The sequence below is a fragment of the Salvelinus namaycush genome, chromosome 24 (genome assembly GCF_016432855.1).
Source record: "Salvelinus namaycush isolate Seneca chromosome 24, SaNama_1.0, whole genome shotgun sequence".
In the NCBI taxonomy this organism is placed as follows: Eukaryota; Metazoa; Chordata; class Actinopteri; order Salmoniformes; family Salmonidae; genus Salvelinus; species Salvelinus namaycush.
In genome coordinates this window covers 22774391-22798228 of record NC_052330.1, presented here as the reverse complement: position 1 = coordinate 22798228, position 23838 = coordinate 22774391, and the positions used below count along the sequence as shown (strand labels likewise).

The window sequence follows — 23838 nt, the reverse complement described above, 5'->3', positions numbered from 1 at the left end:
TAAATATGTTATTGGACAATAAACAAATATGGCTTGTTAACCTATACGGTCCGAATAATGATGATCCAAGCTTCTTTGAAAATATATATAAGAATTTATCAACTCTACAAGCAACACTAGACTCTATTATTATAGTGGGAGATTTTAATACGGTCTTAAATACCTCTATAGACCGGAAAGGAAATCACACTACAAACTATCACCCTCAGGCACTTAAGGAAATCATGAATGTCATGGATATATTGGAATTAGTGGATATATGGAGACTTAAATACCCTGATTTAGTGAGATATACATGGCGGAGGCTGAATCAAGCTAGTCGTCTTGACTACTTTCTTATACCATTCTCTCTGGCACCAAAAGTTAAAAAAGTGTTGATAGGGGACAGAATGCGGTCGGATCATCACATAATTGGCATATATATTTCTCTTACAGAATTTCCACGTGGGCGAGGATATTGGAAATTTAATCAAAGTCTACTAGATGATAAATTGTTTAGAACTAGGACAGAAGATTTTATAACTGACTTTTTCAGACATAACATAGGTACAGCAGATCCCCTTATTGTATGGGACACTTTTAAGTGTGCCTTTAGAGGCCATGCAATTCAGTACTCATCTATAAAACAAAAGCAATTTAGATCAAAAGAGTCCATATTAACAAAGGAAATTGAAGGACTAACAGTACAGTTAGATAGCAATAAAAACAGTACCATAGAGGCACAGAATAAGTTAGAGGAAAAACAAAAAGAAATGGAGGAACTTATTCAAGAAAGATCCAGTGTAATACATTATAAAAATAAAGCGAACTGGATGGAATATGGGGAAAAATGCACCAAATTCTTTTTCAATCTTCAATATAGAAATGCTACCAAAAAAAATGTATTAAAACTTGTTACAAATGATGGAGTCACGCATGATTCACCAAATGATATTTTGAAAGAGGAAGTAAAGTACTTTAAGAATATGTTTTCGTTTCAGGCTCCTCCATCTCCACTAACTGAAACTAATTGTATGGATTTTTTTCCTATTAATAATGTAAAATTAACATCTGTACAGAAAGACTCATGTGAAGGCCAAATTACAGAGGAGGAACTGCTTGATGCAATTGGGGCCTTTAAGGATGGGAAAACTCCAGGGCTGGATGGCATACCAGTGGAAGTATACAAAACTTTTTTTGATATACTCAAAGGACCATTATTAGCTTGTTTTAACCACTCCTATATAAATGGTAGATTATCAGACACGCAACAAGAAGGTCTGATATCGTTATTACTGAAACAGGACCCAAGTGGTATATATAAAGATCCAGTCCAATTAAAAAATTGGAGACCTCTTACACTTCAGTGTTGTGATGCAAAAATCCTAGCAAAATGCTTGGCGCATAGAATAAAACAAGTTTTGTCAGATATTATTCATCCTAATCAGACAGGTTTTTTACATGGACGATACATTGGAGATAATATAAGGCAAGTACTGGAAACAATAGAACACTATGAAATATCGGGGACACCAGGTCTGGTTTTCATAGCTGATTTTGAAAAGGCTTTTGATAAAGTACGACTGGAGTTTATATATAAATGCCTAGAATATTTCAATTTTGGGGAATCTCTTATAAAATGGGTTAAAATTATGTATAGTAACCCTAGGTGTAAAATAGTAAATAATGGCTACATCTCAGAAAGTTTTAAACTATCTAGAGGAGTAAAACAAGGTTGTCCACTATCGGCATATCTATTTATTATTGCCATCGAAATGTTAGCTGTTAAAATTAGATCAAACATTAATATTAATGGATTAGAAATCCGTGGCTTAAAAACTAAGGTGTCATTGTACGCTGATGATTCATGTTTTCTTTTAAAACCACAACTAGAGTCTCTCCACGGCCTCATAGAGGATCTAGATACCTTTGCTATCCTCTCTGGATTAAAACCAAATTATGATAAATGTACCATATTACGTATTGGATCACTAAAAAATACACATTTTATATTGCCATGTAGTTTACCAATTAAATGGTCTGACGGAGATGTGGATATACTCGGTATAAAAATCCCAAAAGAAAGAAATGATCTCACTCCAATAAATTTTTATAGAAAGTTAGCAAAAATAGATAAGATCTTGCTACCATGGAAAGGAAAATACTTGTCTATTTGTGGAAAAATCACCCTGATTAACTCTTTAGTCATATCACAGTTGACCTATTTGCTTATGGTTTTGCCTACACCTAGTGACCTGCTTTTTAAATTATATGAACAAAAAATATTCCATTTTATTTGGAACGGCAAGCCAGATAAAATTAAAAGGGCCTATTTATATAACGAATATGAATTCGGAGGGCAGAAATTATTAAATATTAAAGCATTAGACCTCTCACTAAAGGCATCAGTCATACAAAAGTTATACTTAAATCCAAACTGGTTCTCTAGTAAATTGGTACGAATGTCTCATCCTATGTTCAAGAAGGGCCTTTTTCCCTTTATTCAGATTACACCTGCTCACTTTCGGTTGTTTGAAAAGGAAATAATCTCCAAAATATCCTTATTTTTTAAACAAGCCTTAGAAAGTTGGTTGCAATTTCAGTTTAATCCACCTGAAAGGACGGAACAAATAGTACAACAAATATTGTGGTTAAATTCAAATATAGTAATTGATAAAAAAACTGTATTTATCGAAGAAATGTTTAAAAAAGGTATAATTTTTGTGAATGATATCATAAATAGGACTGGTGGAGTTATGTCACACATGCAGCTCACACAGACATATGGAAATGTCTGCTCTACCCAAAATTACAACCAATTAATTGCAGCATTACCACAAAAATGGAAGAGGCAAGTAGAAGGGGAAAAAAGTAAGGAACTTGTATGTCGGCCCTGTATTAAAGAACATAAATGGTTAAAGAAAAGTGTGATAAATAAAAACATATACCAATTTCATTTAAGGACCAAAAAACTGACAGCTGTGCCATATAAATTGCAAAATAGTTGGGAAGAGATGTTCGATGTACCCATTCCATGGCACATGGTTTATGAATTGATACGCAAAACAACGCCGGATTCAAAACTTCGAATTTTTCAATTTAAATTATTGTACAAAATTCTTGCAACTAATAGAATGTTATATATATGGGGTATACAATCTTCCCAGCTCTGTAGATTCTGCTGTGAGGAGGCAGAGTCATTAGACCATTTATTTTGGTATTGTCCATATGTAGCTCGTTTTTGGTCACAGGTCCAGGAATGGCTGAAGAATTGCAACATTTGCCTAGAACTAACGCTACAGATAGCAATACTGGGGGATTTGAAAAGCCATAGTCAATCAATCAATAATATAATAATTATTTTAGCAAAAATGTTTATTTTTAATTTACAATCTGTAGAAGCTATGAGAATAGGAAGGTTCAAATCTTTTGTGAAGCATCACAGCACAGTTGAAAAATATATGGCAAATAAAAATCCGAAATGGATGATGTTGGAAGATAGATGGGAAGGGTTGAGTAGAACTGAAGGGGGGGACTAATAACAAGATAAACAATGTAGGGCATACGGGATCTGTGAAATGTGTATAGGTGCGGAGCTTTTGTGAAATAGCACAGTTACAAGTGGAAATAAAATTGGATGGACAACAGAAATAGAGGAAGGACTAAGAACAAACAAGAGAGAACTATTATAAAGTAGTCTGTGTCTGTAAAATAGGTATAAGATGTATAAATTGAAGGTAAAAGCAGAAGTGTTTATTAGTTTACTCCAATTGGGGGAGCGGTGGTAGGGTTGCGGGGAATAATAATAAAGGTATATTCTTTAAAAAAGTATGTATGTCTATATAGGTATGTGTATGTATATATGTATATATGTATGCATGCGTGTATGGATATATATATTTACCCAAAAAAATATGGGGGATTGGAAATGATGCAGACAATTACATTGGAAGCAACATTCTTTCCGCAATATTAAGCTGATCCACCCCAAAAAAAAAATAAAAAAATAAAAAAATAAAATAAAAAAATAAAAAAAAAAATAGTAAAAGAGCTCTACAGTACTATTAGGCCTATGATATGAATTATAGTGCCCTCTGTCATTATTGGGACCATGAAGCATTCTTTCTTCTTTTGGCTCTAATATTCCAAACGTTTGGATTTTAAATCAAACAATGACTATGAAATTAAAGAGTAGGCTGTGAACATTAATTTGAGGGTATTTTCATCCATATCAGGTGAACTGTTTAGATTTTTTTGTCGCAGTCGGCGTTCCAATTCATCCCAAAAGTGTTCGACGGGGTTAAGGTCAGGGCTCTGTGCAAACCAGTCAAGTTCTTCCACACCAATCTCAACAAATCATTTTTGTATGGACCACGCTTTGTGCACGGGGGCATTGTCATGCTGAAACAGGAAAGGGCCTTCCCCAAACTGTTGCCACGAAGTAGGAAGCACGGAATGTCATTATATGCTGTAGCGTTAAGATTTCCCTTCACTGGAACTAAGGGGCCTAGCCCGAAACATGAAAAACAGCCCCAGACCAGTATTTCTCCTCTACCAAACTTTAGAGTTGGTACTATGCATTCAGGCAGGTAGCGTTCTCCTGGCATCCGCCAAACCCAGATTAGTCCGTCGGACTGCCAGATGGTGAAGCATGATTCATCACTCCAGACAATGCGTTTCCACTGCTCCAGAGTCCAATGACGGCAAGCTTTACACCACTCCAGCAGACGCTTGGCAATGCGCATGGTGATCTTAGGCTTGTGTGCGGCTGCTCGGCCATGGAAACCCATTCATGAAGCTCACAACAAACCGTTCTTGTGCTGACGTTGCTTCCAGAGGCAGTTTGGAACTCAGTCGGTAGTGAGTGTTGCAACCGAGGACAAACTATTTTTATGTGCAACGTGCTTCAGCACTCAGCGGTACCATTCTGTGAGCTTGTGTGGCCTACCACTTCGCGGGTGAGGTTGTTGCTCCTAGACGTTTCCATTTCACAATAACAGCACTTGCAGTTGATAAGGGCAGCTCTAGCAGGACAGAAATCTGACGAACTGACTTGTTGGAAAGGTGACATCCTATGACGGTGCAACATTGAAAGTCACTGAGCTCTTCATTCTACTGCCAATGTTTGTCTATGGAGATTGCATGGCTTTGTGCTCGATTTTATACACCTGTCTGCAACGGTGTGGCTGAAATAGCCGAATACACTAACTTGGCCACGTAGTGTACATTATGATTTCGGATAATCCTGAATGAATCGTGAATAATGATGAGTGAGAGAGTTTGATGCAGAAATATCATACCCCCACAACACATTACAATAACAGGGGAGGTTAGCATTTTTGGGGGGGTATGAAATTTGTTCGTCTATACCTTTCTCATTCAGGATTAGCCATAATCATGGTAGCATCCACATTAATGTAGAAGTGTTTAGAAACGTATTCTGTTCTTTATTTACAATAAAAGTAACCTCAAAATGACACCAAATGGGTCATATTAGATTGTGTAGAAATGCCCCAAAGAAATCTGAGGGTGGACCCTATAACCCCCTGCCAGGTTATGTCCCCCCAAATTCTAAAACCAAAGTTGCGCTCCTGGGTAGTATGGAGAAGCGTGTTTTATGTTTTGTAAAAGTGTTGAATCAAAACAGTGTTGACAGTGCTGAATAAAATCATGAAGTCACTCATAAAAACAGCGGCTGTTTGCTGTATTCTTTGACAGTCTCTCTCTGGTCATGGTTTTAAAAAGTTCTGAAATCTCATGTAAACTAGTATCAAACTTTGCTGGAAGCTGTAGGCGCGGGTGATTTGAGCTATCTGATTGGCCAGCGCAGTAGGCACATTCAATTTAGCTACAGATCTCCCGGTCGGCCGGACAGGCGGAGTTTGTCTTTCCAGACAAATGAAAATGTTACCCTGTGCGCAGTCCACCTACCACCTACAGCGCAACAGAATTAAAAAAAAGAGTGCAAGTCTTTATCGCAGTCTTTATCGCAGCCTTTATCGCAGTCTTTATTGCAGCCTTTATCGCAGCCTTTATCGCAGTCTTTATCGCAGCCTTTATCGCAGTCTTTTTCGCAGCCTTTATGGCAGGCTTTATCGCAGCCTTTATGGCAGGCTTTATCGCAGTCTTTATCGCAGCCTTTATCGCAGGCTTTATCGCAGGCTTTATGGCAGTCTTTATCGCAGTCTTTATCGCAGTCTTTATCGCATCCTTTATCGCAGCCTTTATCGCAGTCTTTTTCGCAGCCTTTATGGCAGGCTTTATCGCAGTCTTTATTGCAGCCTTTATCGCAGCCTTTATCGCAGTCTTTATCGCAGCCTTTATCGCAGTCTTTTTCGCAGCCTTTATGGCAGGCTTTATCGCAGCCTTTATGGCAGGCTTTATCGCAGTCTTTATCGCAGCCTTTATCGCAGGCTTTATCGCAGGCTTTATGGCAGTCTTTATCGCAGTCTTTATCGCAGTCTTTATCGCATCCTTTATCGCAGCCTTTATCGCAGTCTTTTTCGCAGCCTTTATGGCAGGCTTTATCGCAGTCTTTATTGCAGCCTTTATCGCAGTCTTTATCGCATCCTTTATCACAGCCTTTATCGCAGCCTTTATCGCAGTCTTTATCGCAGCCTTTATCGCAGTCTTTATCGCATCCTTTATCGCAGTCTTTATCGCATCCTTTATGGCAGTCTTTATCGCAGCCTTTATCGCAGTCTTTATCGCAGTCTTTATCGCATCCTTTATCGCAGCCTTTATCGCAGCCTTTATCGCAGTCTTTATCGCATCCTTTATGGCAGTCTTTATCGCAGGCTTTATCGCAGTCTTTATCGCATCCTTTATGGCAGGCTTTATCGCAGTCTTTATCGCAGGCTTTATGGCAGGCTTTATGGCAGTCTTTATCGCAGCCTTTATCGCATCCTTTATGGCAGTCTTTATCGCAGTCTTTATCGCAGTCTTTATCGCAGTCTTTATCGCAGTCTTTATCGCAGCCTTTATCGCAGTCTTTATCGCAGCCTTTATCGCAGCCTTTATCGCATCCTTTATGGCAGCCTTTATCGCAGTCTTTATCGCAGTCTTTATCGCAGTCTTTATCGCAGTCTTTATCGCAGCCTTTATCGCAGTCTTTATCGCAGCCTTTATCGCAGGCTTTATCGCAGTCTTTATCGCAGCCTTTATCGCAGTCTTTATCGCAGTCTTTATCGCAGCCTTTATCGCAGTCTTTATCGCAGTCTTTATCGCAGGCTTTATCACAGCCTTTATCGCAGGCTTTATCACAGCCTTTATCGCAGCCTTTATCGCAGTCTTTATCGCATCCTTTATGGCAGGCTTTATCGCAGTCTTTATCGCAGCCTTTATCGCAGGCTTTATCACAGTCTTTATCGCAGTCTTTATCGCAGCCTTTATCGCAGTCTTTATCGCAGCCTTTATCGCAGTCTTTATCGCATCCTTTATGGCAGGCTTTATCGCAGTCTTTATCGCAGCCTTTATCGCAGGCTTTATCACAGTCTTTATCGCAGTCTTTATCGCAGCCTTTATCGCAGTCTTTATCGCATCCTTTATGGCAGGCTTTATCGCAGTCTTTATCGCAGCCTTTATCGCAGGCTTTATCACAGTCTTTATCGCAGGCTTTATCGCAGGCTTTATCGCAGGCTTTATCGCAGGCTTTATCACAGGCTTTATGGCAGGCTTTATCGCAGGCTTTATCACAGCCTTTATCGCATCCTTTATCGCAGGCTTTATCACAGGCTTTATCGCAGGCTTTATGGCAGGCTTTATGGCAGGCTTTATCGCAGGCTTTATCGCAGCCTTTATCGCAGGCTTTATCGCAGGCTTTATCACAGGCTTTATCGCAGGCTTTATGGCAGTCTTTATCGCAGCCTTTATGGCAGTCTTTATCGCAGGCTTTATGGCAGGCTTTATGGCAGGCTTTATCGCAGGCTTTATCGCAGGCTTTATCGCAGCCTTTATCGCAGGCTTTATCGCAGGCTTTATGGCAGGCTTTATGGCAGTCTTTATCGCAGCCTTTATGGCAGGCTTTATGGCAGGCTTTATGGCAGTCTTTATGGCAGCCTTTATGGCAGCCTTTATCGCAGGCTTTATGGCAGTCTTTATCGCAGCCTTTATGGCAGGCTTTATGGCAGGCTTTATTGCAGCCTTTATGGCAGGCTTTATGGCAGGCTTTATGGCAGTCGTTATCGCAGCCTTTATGGCAGGCTTTATGGCAGGCTTTATGGCAGTCTTTATCGCAGTCTTTATCGCAGCCTTTATGGCAGGCTTTATCGCAGCCTTTATCGCAGCCTTTATGGCAGGCTTTATGGCAGGCTTTATGGCAGGCTTTATGGCAGTCTTTATCGCAGCCTTTATGGCAGGCTTTATCGCAGCCTTTATCGCAGCCTTTATCGCCTCTATTTCCTTTGCCATATCGTCACTACTATAAAGCTCATTACGTCTTTACAAACCCACATAGGACGCTCTTACATTCCAATGTCTATGGTGGTCTCAATAGATTGTCTGTATCTATACTGTAGATCACAGTATAGTTATGTTATATGTTATGTTAAATTGTGATAGGTTTGATTGGCATCTTACTCTATTGACACGGCGCAGTTTGGCTCCAGCAATCATGGCGGCGAGTCCCGTCGGGGCGGGAGCCTCTTCACCCTGTCCGCCTCCAACCATGGGCAGCGGTGGAGGCAGGGGGAGCGGGGGAGCACCTGCCGAGGGGGGAGGTGGGCCAGGAGGGGGAGGAGGCATAGGGGCACCCAGGGAGGGGGGGCCTCCACCTAAAGAGGGAGGGCCACAACCCATGGACATGGGGGGAGGCATGGGAGCTGGGGGGGCTACAGAAAGCACACCAGGATGGCCTTGGAAAGGAGAACCTGGTGAAAATCAGAGAGGGAGAGTTAAAGAGGTCAGAAGACTTTCTTTATAGTGTCACATGACATTTAACTTAAAACACTGGTAACACATTGATGTGGGGTAAGTCTTAGGTGGAAGTGCAGCAGTGTCTGATTTGAAAGCGAATATGCGTTTAAATCAGGCACTAGAGACACTTGATAATGCCAAAATGTAAAGACGACCTTACATTTTTTCAAAATGTACTTAAAAAATGTAAAGGTTACAAAAAAAGTATGTAATTGTTCAGTGGGTTGAGTTCAGCATTTTCTCACCTGGGTTCGAGGATCGTCGTTCCCTCTCCATGTGTGCCTGCTTCTGCTGCTGCTCCATAACCTGTCTAGAGAGACAAGACACACAGTCAGTCAGCCCACCTCCATTATATGACGGTCATAGCACAGTCAGACAGGCACACAGAAAACCTTAGAGCCTTATTGCCAAATAAAGCAGGGACATTATGACACACAGTCAGTGAGTCACATAGATAACAGTATTTCAATTGTATAAGTATATACCACAGTCAGCCAGCCTACAACCCTCCAGTTTTCCAGCCCTCCAACCCTCCAGCCCTCCAGTTTCAAACCATTCAACCCTTCATCCATCCAGCCCTCCAACCCTCCAGTTCTCAAACCCTCCAACCCTCCAGCCCTCCAAACCTCCAGTCCTTCAGCCCTCCAACTCTCCAGCCCTCCAACCCTCCAGCCCTCCAAACCTCCAGTCCTTCAGCCCTCCAACTCTCCAGCCCTCCAACCCTCCAGCCCTCCAACTCTCCAGCCCTCCAGTTCTCAAACCCTCCAACCCTCCAGCCCTCCAAACCTCCAGTCCTTCAGCCCTCCAACTCTCCAGCCCTCCAGCTCTCCAGTCCTCCAGCCCTACAACTCTCCAGCCCTCCAGTTCTCCTGTTCTCCAGCCCCCCAGCTCTCCAGCCCTTCAGTCCTCCAGCCCCCCAACTCATCAGCCCTCCAGTCCTCCAGTCCTCCAGCCCCCCAACTCTCCAGCCCTCCAGCCCTACAACTCTCCAGCCCTCCAGTCCTCCAGCCCCCCAGTCCTCCAACTCTCCAGCCCTCCAGTCCTCCAGCCCCCCAGCCATACAACTCTCCAGCCCCCCAACTCTCCGGTCCTCCAGCCCTACAACTCTCCAGCCCTACAACTATCCAGCCCTCCAGTCCTCCAGCCCTACAACTCTCCAGCCCTCCAGCCCTACAACTCTCCAACCCTCCAGTCCTCCAGCCCCCCAGCCATACAACTCTCCAGCCCCCCAGCCCTACAACTCTCCAGCCCTCCAGTCCTCCAGCCCTACAACTCTTCAGCCCTCCACTCCTCCAGCCCCCCAGCCATACAACTCTCCAGCCTTCCAGCTCTACAGCCCTACAACTCTCCAGCACTCAAGTCCTCCAGCACTACAGCTCTACAGCCCTACAACTCTCCGGCCCTACAACTCTCCAGCCCTCCAGTCCTCCTGTTCTCCAGCCATACAACTCTCCAGCCCTCCAGTCCTCCAGCCCCCCAGCCCTACAACTCTCCAGCCCCCCAGCCATACAACTCTCCAGCCCTCCAGTTCTCCAGCCCCCCAGCCCTACAACTCTCCAGCCCTCCAGTCCTCCAGCCCCCCAGCTATACAACTTTCCAGCCCTCCAGTCCTCCTGTTCTCCAGCCATACACATCTCCAGCCCTCCAGTCCTCCTGTTCTCCAGCCATACAACTCTCCAGCCCTCCAGTCCTCCAGCCCCCCAGCCCTACAACTCTCCAGCCCCCCAGCCATACAACTCTCCAGCCCTCCAGTTCTCCAGCCCCCCAGCCCTACAACTCTCCAGCCCTCCAGTCCTCCAGCCCCCCAGCTATACAACTTTCCAGCCCTCCAGCCCTCCAGTCCTCCAGCCCTACAACTCTCCAGCCCCCCAGCCATACAACTCTCCAGCCCTCCAGTCCTCCAGCCCCCCAGCTATACAACTTTCCAGCCCTCCAGTCCTCCTGTTCTCCAGCCATACAACTCTCCAGCCCTACAGCTCTCCAGCCCTCCAGTCCTACAACTCTCCAGCCCTCCAGCCCTACAACTCTCCAGCCCTCCAGCCCTACAACTCTCCAGCCCTCCTGTTCTCCAGCCCTCCTGTTCTCCAGCCCTCCTGTTCTCCAGCCCTCCAGCCATACAACTCTCCAGCCATACAACTCTCCAGCCCTCCTGTTCTCCAGCCCTCCTGTTCTCCAGCCCTCCAGCCCTACAACTCTCCAGCCCTCCAGTCCTACAACTCTCCAGCCCTCCAGCCATACAACTCTCCAGCCATACAACTCTCCAGCCATACAACTCTCCAGCCATACAACTCTCCAGCCATACAACTCTCCAGCCCTACAAACCTCCAGTTCTCCCGCTGTCCAAAGTCTGGTAAAATGATGGCATGTGGTATAAGTAGCCTGAATGTATGTCTGCTTATACGTGGACAAGTAGTGCTTCATGTTAATTTCCACGACGAGAGAGATACTCTCCCTACTATCCACTATGCTGCAGGCTTTATGAGCTTCTCTCCCCACACTCTCTCCTTCTTTCTCTATCTCTTCCCCTCTGATGTGAGAGGAATACGTCAGAGCTCTGGGAGGGGAGAACTTTTTTGACTTTTGGTCTTTCTTTAATGAAACTTTCTCATTTAATTTAAGAACTCCCCACCCCCCCTTAAAAATAAAACACCAAAATATATCCTGTATTGCATACACAATATCACAATAACCAAAAAACCTCACCACTTCTACAACCGTATATACAAAACATCTTCCCCAGCTATACAGACAGCCCCCCAACACACCATATCTCCTGAAACATCTTCCCCAGCTATACATACAGCCCCCCCAACACACCATATCTCCTGAAACATCTTCCCCAGCTATTCATACAGCCCCCCCAACACACCATATCTCCTGAAACATCTCCCCCAGCTATACATACAGCCCCCCCAACACACCATATCTCCTGAAACATCTCCACACTTTTTATCATTCTATAGTACTCAAACTCAACCAGTAAGGCACGCAGAGACTGTTATCTGTTATCCCCCCACCTTTCACCCTGTTCCTCCTTGTTAGCCAAATAGCCAACTTCGCCTGAGCAAACAGAAAATTCAACAACAGACATTTGGCCTTCTCCTTAATCGAATACCTGTATCCCATTATAAACATCCCAACAGTAAAAACCACCCCCAACCTCTCACACAGACATTCCAACAGAGACATTAATGGCATTAATCTGGCGTACACAGAAAACACATGAATCACAGTTTCTCTCATAACACAGAAAGGACACCCCTGCCCGTGTAACAGTATAGCTTCCGTCCCTCTCCTCGCCCCTACCTGGGCTCGAACCAGGGACCCTCTGCACACATTGACAACAGCCACGCTCGAAGCATCGTTAGCCATCGCTCCACAAAAGCCATGGCCTTTGCAGAGCAAGGGGAACCACCACTTCAAGGTCTCAGAGCGAGTGACGTCACCGATTGAAACACTATTAGCGCGCACCACCGCTAACTAGCTTGCCATTTCACATCGGTTACACCCGATTCCCGGTTCAACCCGTGCCAACCAGCTGTTAGTGGCCAGGGCTCCATGAAGAACCCTCCACTGGAGGTCCCCTGACCTCTTTGGTACTGGGGGTTTGTAGAGCCCCCTCCATCTAAAACTCACCATACTCTCCTCACCACATACCCCCTGCCACTGATGTGCCTTCACTCCTGTTGGGTTCCTAATGTTCCTAACATTAATGCAGAGGTTGTAGAGGGCATTACCTCCCACACCCTCAAACGCCCCCAGGCTCCCTTGCCAGTCTCCAGTCTCTGCCGTCACCTGCAGTGGCGGAAACATTGGTGGCCCATCCCCCTTTGGCCGCTCAAACACCCCCCTTACCGGCTCAGACAGTGCCTCCTGGACCTCCTCCAGGAATCTCTCCAGCAGCCTAACATGCTGACCAGACCGGACACTTCACATGCGCGAGCGTCGCAAAATAAATGTAGAAATCCATGTTATTCAATTATTGCACCCACTGCTCGCGCGATCCAATGAGCGTCTGCGACGCCAAGGGCTAAAATAGAACTCATTCCTATTTCAGATCGCGCTGCAAGTCCTGCCTCTCCCATCTCCTCATTGGTTTATAGAAGCAGGTAGCCACGTGCCATTTCCTCATTGGTTATACCCACGTGGGTGATTGAAAGACGAACTTTGTTGCCAGTTGTCGTGGTAATACAATGAAAGTTTAGATGCGATCGCCATATAAGTTCAAAGATGAAAAAGCCTGGAAGGAGGAGAGATGACTAGAAACGATTCGGTTGGCCGTTTTATGTGTGGATTAATTGTCGGAGTAGAGGTCCTTGTGCATTTCAGGTAAAATAATAACTCAATGTTTATATCCCAGGACAAATTAGCTAGCAACAGCAAGCTAGCTAAATAGGACACATTAACGTTAGCTAGCAAGTGCAAGCTAGCTAGCTAAATTGCCATACATGTTTAATACTTTTCGACCTGTCCCCAAATTATTGTAATTGGTTCAGTGTTTGTTTTGATATTTTAACCTGCGTGTCGTGATCGCGTTTGCTGTGGGGGGGCAAAATAAATGTATGCACGATAGCGCACGATGGCGCACGCGCGCAGCCGGTTTGGGTTCCGTGTTAGAGATGTTATTCTTCCCGGGGTATTCCACCCCTCCTCTCCCAGCAGTCGCAGGTCACCCAGCCTTTGTAAACCCGCTTCCATCAGTCGCCTCTGCAGGGTGGCCGACTGAACCGATCTCAAAGGGATGGCTGGGTTGTGGAAGATAGGCTCCTCCCACACCCACAGCCCAGGCTCTACACCCCCTTCTCGTGTGGGCCTTAGCAGCTGCCAGGCCCTCAGCACTGCAGAGTAAAAATCTGAGAGGCCTGCTCTGCAGCTTCATGAGGAACAGCTGCCGCTCCAACCCTAATCCGCCAGCTCTCCTCTGCAGCGCGCATGCTGGTTCCCTCAAGCCAACATCAGTATGGTACAGCAGTCTCTGCACCGCCTTAAGCCGGAAAGCAGCCATCCTGCTCTCCAGTTCCACCAGGCCCTGTCCTCCTTCGTGGACGGTCATGTACAACACTGCTTCCCTCAGGCAGTGATGGTCTGACCAGAAAAAGTCCACCAGCTTGCATTGCAGGTCTGCAAGCAGACTGGCGGGGGGGGGGGGGGTTGAGGACAGCCAGTTTATGCCACAGGGAAGATGCCACCAGGTTGTTGATTATCAGCACCCTCCCTCTATATGATACTTGGGACAGGAGCCACCTCCACCTGGCCAGTCTTGACACCACTGCCTGTGACAGCCCCTCCCAGTTCTTCCTGACCCACCTCTCCGAGCTCAGGTACACCCCCAACACTTTAAGCCCTTCACAACCCCACTGCAAACCCCCTGAAAGCAGAGGAGGGGCCCTATCCTCCCATGCCCCTCTGTAACGATTCTCGTCTGGTGAAGGAGAAGAGGACCAAAATGCAGCGTGGTAAGTGTTCGTCATAATTTAATTGAAACTAAACACTACACAAAAATAACAACGAGAAGAAAACGAAACAGTTCTGCAAGGTGAACAGACACTAAAACAGAAAATAAACACCCATAACCAAAATGGGGAAAACAGGCTACCTAAGTATGATTCTCAATCAGAGACAATGAACAACAGCTGCCTCTGATTGAGAACCATACCAGGCCAAACACAGAAACACAATAACATAGAAAAAAGAACATAGACTACCCACCCCAACTCACGCCCTGACCAACCTAACACCAACCTAACCTGACGGCAGCTCATCGGCAACTCTCCTACCCGGACGCATTCACGCAACACGCAAAAGAAGTCCAGTCCAATTATTCCCCAGAATTATTTATAAAACTCCACCGGGAGTCCATCGACCCCCGGTGCACGACCGGGGGACATCTGGGTTACGGCCTCTGCCAGTTCATGGGACAACAGAGGAATGTCCATTTCATCCCTCTGTGCCAGAGAGAGTTTAGGGAGTCCTGCGAACAAAACCTGAGCACACATAGGATCACACATTTCTGCCCTTTACAACTCAGTATAAAACTCTACAGTTCGCTCCCGCATCTCTCCCACCACAGAGGTCACCCACTCATCAGACAGCCGTAGACAATACATACCCTTGGCTTCACCGCTCTGTCTTTCCAAACCAAAGAAGAAGGAGCTGGGAGCATCCATCTCCTTGAGCATGGAGAACCTAGCTCTTACAAGTGCTCCCTTTGCTTTAACATGGAAAAAAACTGCCCAGATCCCTACGTAATTCAGCTAAATTAGCCTGGAGGCCTACATTGCCTTGCCCCACCATCTCTACCTCCATCTCACTAATACTACGCTCTAGTTCCCCCAATACTCTCCTAGCCTCTGAGGATGAAAGAGCTGTATACTGTTGACAGAAAAGCCGAATTTGGACTTTTCCCACATCCCACCATTGACACAGAGACTCATACTCCTCTCTTCGCTGCCCCCACCTTTCCCAAAAGGTCTAGAAACCTGAGCAAAAAGTGCCATCTTGTAAGAGCTTTACATTAAACTTCCAATAGGATGCCTGCCGGCCCTGGTGAAATAGACAGCTGAGCCATGGTTATGTGGTGATCTGAAAACCCCACGGGGAGAATGGTAGCACCCAACAGCCTATTGCTCCGATTCCTGGACATGTAAAAACGATCAAGTCGGGCTGCACTCACCCTAGCCCCAAAAACCTTCACCCATGTATACTGTCTTGTGTTGGGCTGTTTAGTTCTCCTAACATCCACTAGGTCAAACTGATTAATGATGTCCCTTAACACTCCCACTGACACTGAATGAGGCTCTTCCCCATTTCTGTCTTTGGTAAAATCCATTGTACAGTTCCAGTCCCCTCCGACCACCAGCGTCTCCTCAGGTGCTACCTGTGAGAGTTCCTGTCTAAGACACCCAAATAGAACCCCTCTTTCTCTCCCTGTGTTAGGCGCATACACATTTATAAAGACAAAACCCATGTTGTTCATTTCTGCTTTTACAACAAGCAGCCTACCCCTACACACCTATGAGGAGCAAATTTTTACAGACAGACCCGGTACAAAAAGGACTGCCACCCCTGCACTAAGATTTGTCCCATGGCTCAACACACTTGCCCCTTTCCACCAGAGCCCCCAATCGACTTCATTCACCACATCACTATGAGTCTCCTGCAGAAACAACACCTGTACTTTTTTTTGTTTTACATATTCACCCAACACACTCCTCTTTCCCGCATCTCTGGCGCCATTTATATTGAGCGATCCTACCCGAAGAGTCTCCATAAGAAGTGGGAGAAAAGCCAGCAAGGAAAGAGACCAATAGCAAAGCTCAAAAAGCCCCAGTGCCGGAAAGAAACTATTCATATAAACAACGTCTGAAGGTGGACCCTTACACACTGTTGTGACCCACTTCCTCAACCTAAACCGTTTCCTTGGTGAGAGGACACCATGTCCCTCATTTTTCATAGCATGTTGTACTAATCTTACAAACTTTCTCGAATCAGAAAAAAAAGCCTCAAGATGAACTTTTTTCCCCTTGGTCTCATTCAGGAGCCTTGTCAGTTCCCTCAACATGTACTTTGACCCTTCTGCTCCTCCTCTTCCTCAGACTCACTTTCCTCCTCATCTCCATCTCCCATCCTGACCACCTGCCCTTCCTCTCTGGTCAGGGCCTCCCCCCCAGCACGAGGCAAAGGTTCCATGCTGCCTTTGACCACACTAACCACACCTCCTTTCTTCTCCCACTTTTTCCTTTTCTGCTTGACACCCTCCTCCTCCCCCCTAGTCTCTTACACTTCCCCACTATACTCTCCTCATCCACTAGCATAACCTGACTAGACCCAGCCTCAGCTCCACGACCCTCCATAGCATGACAAGGCCCAGCCTCATCGACACCACCATCTCTAGCCTGACTAGACCCAGCCTCATCTACACCACCATCTCTAGCCTGACTAGACCCAGCCTCATCTATACCACCATCCATAGCCTGACTAGACCCAGCCTCATCTACACCACCATCTATAGCATGACTAGACCCAGCCTAAGCTACCCCACCATCCATAGCATGACTAGACCCAGCCTCATCTACACCACCATCTATAGCATGACTAGACCCAGCCTCATCTACCCCACCATCCATAGCATGACTAGACCCAGGCTCATCTATACCACCATCTATAGCATGACTAGACTCAGCCTCATCTATACCACCATCCATAGCCTGACTAGACCCAGCCTCATCTACACCACCATCTCTAGCCTGACTAGACCCAGCCTCATCTACACCACCATCCATAGCATGACTAGACCCAGCCTCAGCTACCTCACCATCTATAACATGACTAGACTCAGCCTCATCTACCCCACCATCCATAGCATGACTAGACTCAGCCTCATCTATACCACCATCTATATAGCATGACTAGACCCAGCCTAAGCTACCCCACCATCCATAGCATGACTAGACCCAGCCTCATCTACACCACCATCCATAGCATGACTAGACCCAGCCTCATCTATACCACCATCTATAACATGACTAGACTCAGCCTCATCTATACCACCATCTATAGCATGACTAGACCCAGCCTCATCTATACCACCATCTATAGCATGACTAGACTCAGCCTCATCTATACCACCATCTATAGCATGACTAAACCCAGCCTCATCTACACCACCATCTATAACATGACTAGACCCAGCCTCATCTACACCACCATCCATAACATGACTAGGCACAGCCTCATCTATACCCCCATCTATAACATGACTAGACTCAGCCTCATCTACACCACCATCCATAACATGACTAGGCCCAGCCTCATCTACACCCCCATCCATAACATGACTAGCCCCAGCCTCATCTATACCACCATCCATAACATGACTAGGCCCAGTCTCATCTACACCCCCATCTATAACATGACTAGCCCCAGCCTCATCTATACCACCATCCATAACATGACTAGGCCCAGCCTCATCTACACCCCAATCTATAACATGACTAGACTCAGCCTCATCTACACCCCCATCTATAACATGACTAGACTCAGCCTCATCTACACCACCATCCATAACATGACTAGGCCCAGCCTCATCTACACCACCATCCATAGCATGACTAGCCCCAGCCTCATCTACCCCACCATCCATAGCATGACTAGACTCAGCCTCATCTACACCACCATCTATAACATGACTAGCCCCAGCCTCATCTACCCCACCATCCATAGCATGACTAGACTCAGCCTCATCTACACCACCATCTATAGCATGACTAGACCCATCCTCATCTACACCACCATCTATAGCATGACTAGACCCAGCCTAAGCTACCCCACCATCCATAGCATGACTAGACCCAGCCTCATCTACCCCACCATCCATAGCATGACTAGACCCAGGCTCATCTATACCACCATCTATAGCATGACTAGACTCAGCCTCATCTATACCACCATCTATAGCATGACTAGACCCAGCCTAATCTATACCACCATCTATAGCATGACTAGACCCAGCCTCATCTACACCACCATCTATAACATGACTAGACCCAGCCTCATCTACACCACCATCTATAACATGACTAGACCCAGCCTCATCTACACCACCATCTATAACATGACTAGACTCAGCCTCATCTACACCACCATCCATAACATGACTAGCCCCAGCCTCATCTATACCACCATCCATAACATGACTAGACCCAGCCTCATCTACACCACCATCTCTAGCATGACTAGACCCAGCCTCATCTACACCACCATCCATAGCCTGACTAGACCCAGCCTCATCTACACCACCATCTCTAGCCTGACTAGACCCAGCCTCATCTATACCACCATCCATAGCCTGACTAGACCCAGCCTCATCTACACCACCATCTCTAGCCTGACTAGACCCAGCCTCATCTACACCACCATCCATAGCATGACTAGACCCAGCCTCAGCTACCTCACCATCCATAGCATGACTAGACTCAGCCTCATCTATACCACCATCTATATAGCATGACTAGACCCAGCCTAAGCTACCCCACCATCCATAGCATGACTAGACCCAGCCTCATCTACACCACCATCCATAGCATGACTAGACCCAGCCTCATCTATACCACCATCTATAACATGACTAGACTCAGCCTCATCTATACCACCATCTATAGCATGACTAGACCCAGCCTCATCTATACCACCATCTATAGCATGACTAGACTCAGCCTCATCTATACCACCATCTATAGCATGACTAAACCCAGCCTCATCTACACCACCATCTATAACATGACTAGACCCAGCCTCATCTACACCACCATCCATAACATGACTAGCCCCAGCCTCATCTATACCACCATCCATAACATGACTAGGCCCAGCCTCATCTACACCCCCATCTATAACATGACTAGACTCAGCCTCATCTACACCACCATCCATAACATGACTAGGCCCAGCCTCATCTACACCCCCATCTATAACATGACTAGACCCAGTCTCATCTACACCACCATCTACTGTATAGCATGACTAGACCCAGCCTCATCTACACCACCATCTAAAGTCTGACTAGACCCAGCCTCATCTACACCACCATCCATAGCCTGACTAGACCCAGCCTCATCTACACCACCATCTATAACATGACTAGACCCAGCCTCATCTACACCACCATCTGTAGCATGACTAGACCCAGCCTCATCTACACCACCATCTATAACATGACAAGACCCAGCATCGTCTACACCACCATCTATAGCATGACTAGACCCAGCCTCAGCTACCCCACCATCTAAAGTCTGACTAGACCCAGCCTCATCTACACCACCATCCATAGCATGACTAGACCCAGCCTCAGCTACCCCACCATCTCTAGCCTGACTAGGCCCAGCATCACCTACACCACCATCTGTAGCATGACTAGGCCCAACCTCATCTATACCACCATCTATAGCATGACTAGACCCAGCCTCATCTACACCACCATCCATAACATGACTAGCCCCAGCCTCATCTATACCACCATCCATAACGTGACTAGACCCAGCCTCATCTACACCACCATCCATAACATGACTAGACCCAGCCTCATCTACACCACCATCTATAGCATGACCAGACCCAGCCTCATCTACACCACCATCTATAGCATGACTAGACCCAGCCTCATCTACACCACCATCTATAGCATGACTAGACCCAGCCTCATCTACACCACCATCTAAAGTCTGACTAGACCCAGCCTAAGTTACCCCACCATCCATAGCATGACTAGATCCAGCCTCATCTACACCACCATCTATAGCATGACTAGACCAAGCCTCATCTACACCACCATCCATAACATGACTAGCCCCAGCCTCATCTACACCACCATCTATAGCATGACTAGATCCAGCCTCATCTACACCACCATCTATAGCCTGACTAGACCCAGCCTCATCTACACCACCATCTATAGCATGACTAGACCCAGCCTCATCTACACCACCATCCATAGCCTGACTAGACCCAGCCTCATCTACACCACCATCTATAGCATGACTAGACCCAGCCTCATCTACACCACCATCTATAGCATGACTAGACCCAGCCTCAGCTACCCCACCATCTAAAGTCTGACTAGACCCAGCCTCAGCTACCCCACCATCTATAGCATGACTAGACCCAGCCTCATCTACACCACCATCCATAGCCTGACTAGACCCAGCCTCATCTACACCACCATCTATAGCATGACTAGACCCAGCCTCATCTACACCACCATCTATAGCATGACTAGACCCAGCCTCAGCTACCCCACCATCTAAAGTCTGACTAGACCCAGCCTCAGCTACCCCACCATCTATAGCATGACTAGACCCAGCCTCATCTACACCACCATCTATAGCATGACTAGACCCAGCCTCAGCTACCCCACCATCTAAAGTCTGACTAGACCCAGCCTCAGCTACCCCACCATCTATAGCATGACTAGACCCAGCCTCATCTACACCACCATCCATAGCCTGACTAGACCCAGCCTCATCTACACCACCATCTAAAGTCTGACTAGACCCAGCCTCATCTACACCACCATCTCTAGTCTGACTAGACCCAGCCTCATCTACACCACCATCTCTAGTCTGACTAGACCCAGCCTCATCTACACCACCATCTCTAGTCTGACTAGACCCAGCCTCATCTACACCACCATCTCTAGTCTGACTAGACCCAGCCTCATCTACACCACCATCCATAGCATGACTAGACCCAGCCTCAGCTACCCCACCATCTCTAGCCTGACTAGGCCCAGCATCACCTACACCACCATCTGTAGCATGACTAGGCCCAGCACGTTGACCTCGATTTCCCCCACTGGCGCTTGTGCCCTCATCTTGTCTATGGCCTTAATGTGTGCAAGCAAAATTCTTATGTCCTAAATCCCCACACTCAAACACCGTAGAATATCTGTGCTGGCAAACCCTGCGTAGAGCCCCTCCCCTTACCTCACTTTAAAATGCACATTTAGCTGTTGCTCAATGAGGATGTGGAATTTTCCAGCTGTGTGTCTTGTTGGAGAGAAGATGTGCTGACCCAGCAGCCACAGGCCTGGGAGATACACACTGTTATACTGACTGTTACCACTGGAGGGGGCTCCACGCACACACACACACACGCTCACACACGCTCACACACACACACACACACACGCTCACACACACACACACACACACACACACACACACACACACACACACACACACACACACACACACACACACACACACACACACACACACACACACACACACACACACACACACACACACACACACACACACACACACAATCATATTTATTCTGTTCTGCTTTGGCATTTGGAGTTGAGATGAAACGATAAACGGAGCAGAAATAGCTCAGGTTACAAAGGCTGGCTGGTCATGTATTTCCCTGAGGGCCTAGAGATAGCAATAGATTGCAGAAACAGCTTGAGTTACTGTACCTCTCTGAAGAGTCTAAAAGTCCCGGAGCATAATCTCAAGCACAAATCTGATATTAACATCTATTCTCCACAATCTGCCCACCATGGTTTAGTACTTCACATGTTCAGCTGTCATTATACCTCTATCATTCCATGTCCTTCTTTTACTCTCTCTCCCTCTCTTTCTCTACTACTCTCTCTCTCTCTCGCTCTCTACTACTCTCTCGCTCTCTACTACTCTCTCTCTCTCTCTGCTACTCCCTCTCTCTCTGCTACTCTCTCTCTGATACTCTCTCTCTCACGCTCTCACTCTCTCTCTCTCTCTGCTACTCTCTCTCTCTCTTGCTCTCTCTTGCTCTCTCTTGCTCTCTCTCTGCTACTCTCTCTCTCCCTCTTTCTCTCTGCTACTCTCTCTATCGCTCCTTCTCTTTCTCTGCTTCTCTCTCTGTCTGTCTCTCTCTCTCTCTCCCTCTCTGCTACTCTCTCTCTCTCCCTCTCTTTCTCTGCTACTCTCTCTCTCTCTCTCCCTCTTGCTCTCTGCTACTCACACTCTCTCACTCTCTCTCTCTGCTACTCTCTCTCTCTGCTACTCTCTCTCTCTCTGCTACGCTCTCTCTTTCCCTCTCTCTCTGCTACTCTCTCCCTCTCTCTCGTCCTCCTGTCTGTTAATCCTGTAAGGAGACAGAGAGAGAGAGAACAGAGGGAGGAGAGGGAGGAGAGGAATAAAAGGTTGATGAGGACAGATGGGTGTCATGTGGACAGGGGCGCTGCTGCCTGCTAGCAAACTGACTCCTGTGTGACAGACAGACCACTCTATATTGTACAGTCTATGATGACAGACTCACACAGACAACATAGTGTTATTAATGATCTAATTTTCTCGATGGGAAATATTTCAGGGATGTTCAGTGAATGTTGTGTCTGATGTCTTTCCTGTCTTTGCCATGCTAACATCCGCAGTGATTCTCTCTCTGGAAAATGTTGTGTGAATGTTGTGTGATGACCTTGATGCCTTACCTTGCTCTCTGCACCTCCATCTCATCTGTAGTGGGCCCATTCTGGACTTGGCGCTGGACTGCTGGGCCTGGAAGCGAAGGAGGGAAGGGGTGAAAACACAGAGATATTGGTTACCATTATTTGTATGGTTGATTTGATTGTTTATGTTGGTACAAGAGAGAGAGAGACAGAGAGAGAGAGAGACAGAGAGAGAGAGGGAGGGGTAAGGGTCTCTCTTCTCAGTGTCACCAGACTCGAGTTTGTGTCTCTTATCCACCTGACAGGTGAGGCTCAGGTAGACCACTCCAACCTGCATCACAGCTGTCACTCACTCACACAGACATACTCCTGTTACATAGCCCAAGCATTGCCTGTGGGACTTTACAAAAAGAGAGAGTGGTACCAGTTTGACTGGGAATGTTGTGGGCCTGAACCAAAGCTACAGACAGGATCATCACACAGACATTGTGGCCCTGGAGGCTTGGTGTTTGACACATGAGTTGTGCCCTACAATCTCTTCTGTTGTTCACTACTGTCAGAAGTGTCTCCAAAGAGATCAGGGACAGGTCAGAGAGGATGTTGATGGCTTTGATTATCCAGTTACAGCCAGTGTTAAAAAATAACACACAACAACAAAGGGACCTGACTCACAAAAAAGACAGAGTCTCCATACTGCTACATACTGCTACTGACCAGACAGTCTCCATACTGCTACTGGCCAGAAAGAGTCTCCATACTGCTACATACTGCTACTGGCCAGACAGAGTCTCCATACTGCTACATACTGCTACTGGCCAGACAGAGTCTCCATACTGCTACTGACCAGACACAGTCTCCATACTGCTACTGACCAGACAGAGTCTCCATACTGCTACATACTGCTACTGACCAGACAGAGTCTCCATACTGCTACTGACCAGACAGAGTCTCCATACTGCTACTGGCCAGACAGAGTCTCCATACTGCTACTGACCAGACAGAGTCTCCATACTGCT

General features: G+C 46.5%; 1 protein-coding gene across 1 annotated transcript in view; it reads right to left on the bottom strand.

Annotated features, from left to right (window-relative positions):
- Window positions 1-23159, bottom strand: part of LOC120019355 (ena/VASP-like protein) — a 37480-nt gene extending 14321 nt beyond the window's left edge. The window contains exons 1-4 of the mRNA XM_038962647.1: window positions 23093-23159; window positions 22865-22931; window positions 9138-9202; window positions 8557-8846 (exon numbers count right to left, since the gene is read on the bottom strand). Coding sequence (XP_038818575.1) covers window positions 8557-8846; window positions 9138-9202; window positions 22865-22931; window positions 23093-23159 — 489 coding nt within the window. The remainder of the gene's footprint in view (window positions 1-8556; window positions 8847-9137; window positions 9203-22864; window positions 22932-23092) is intronic.
- Window positions 23160-23838: the final 679 nt, after the last annotated feature.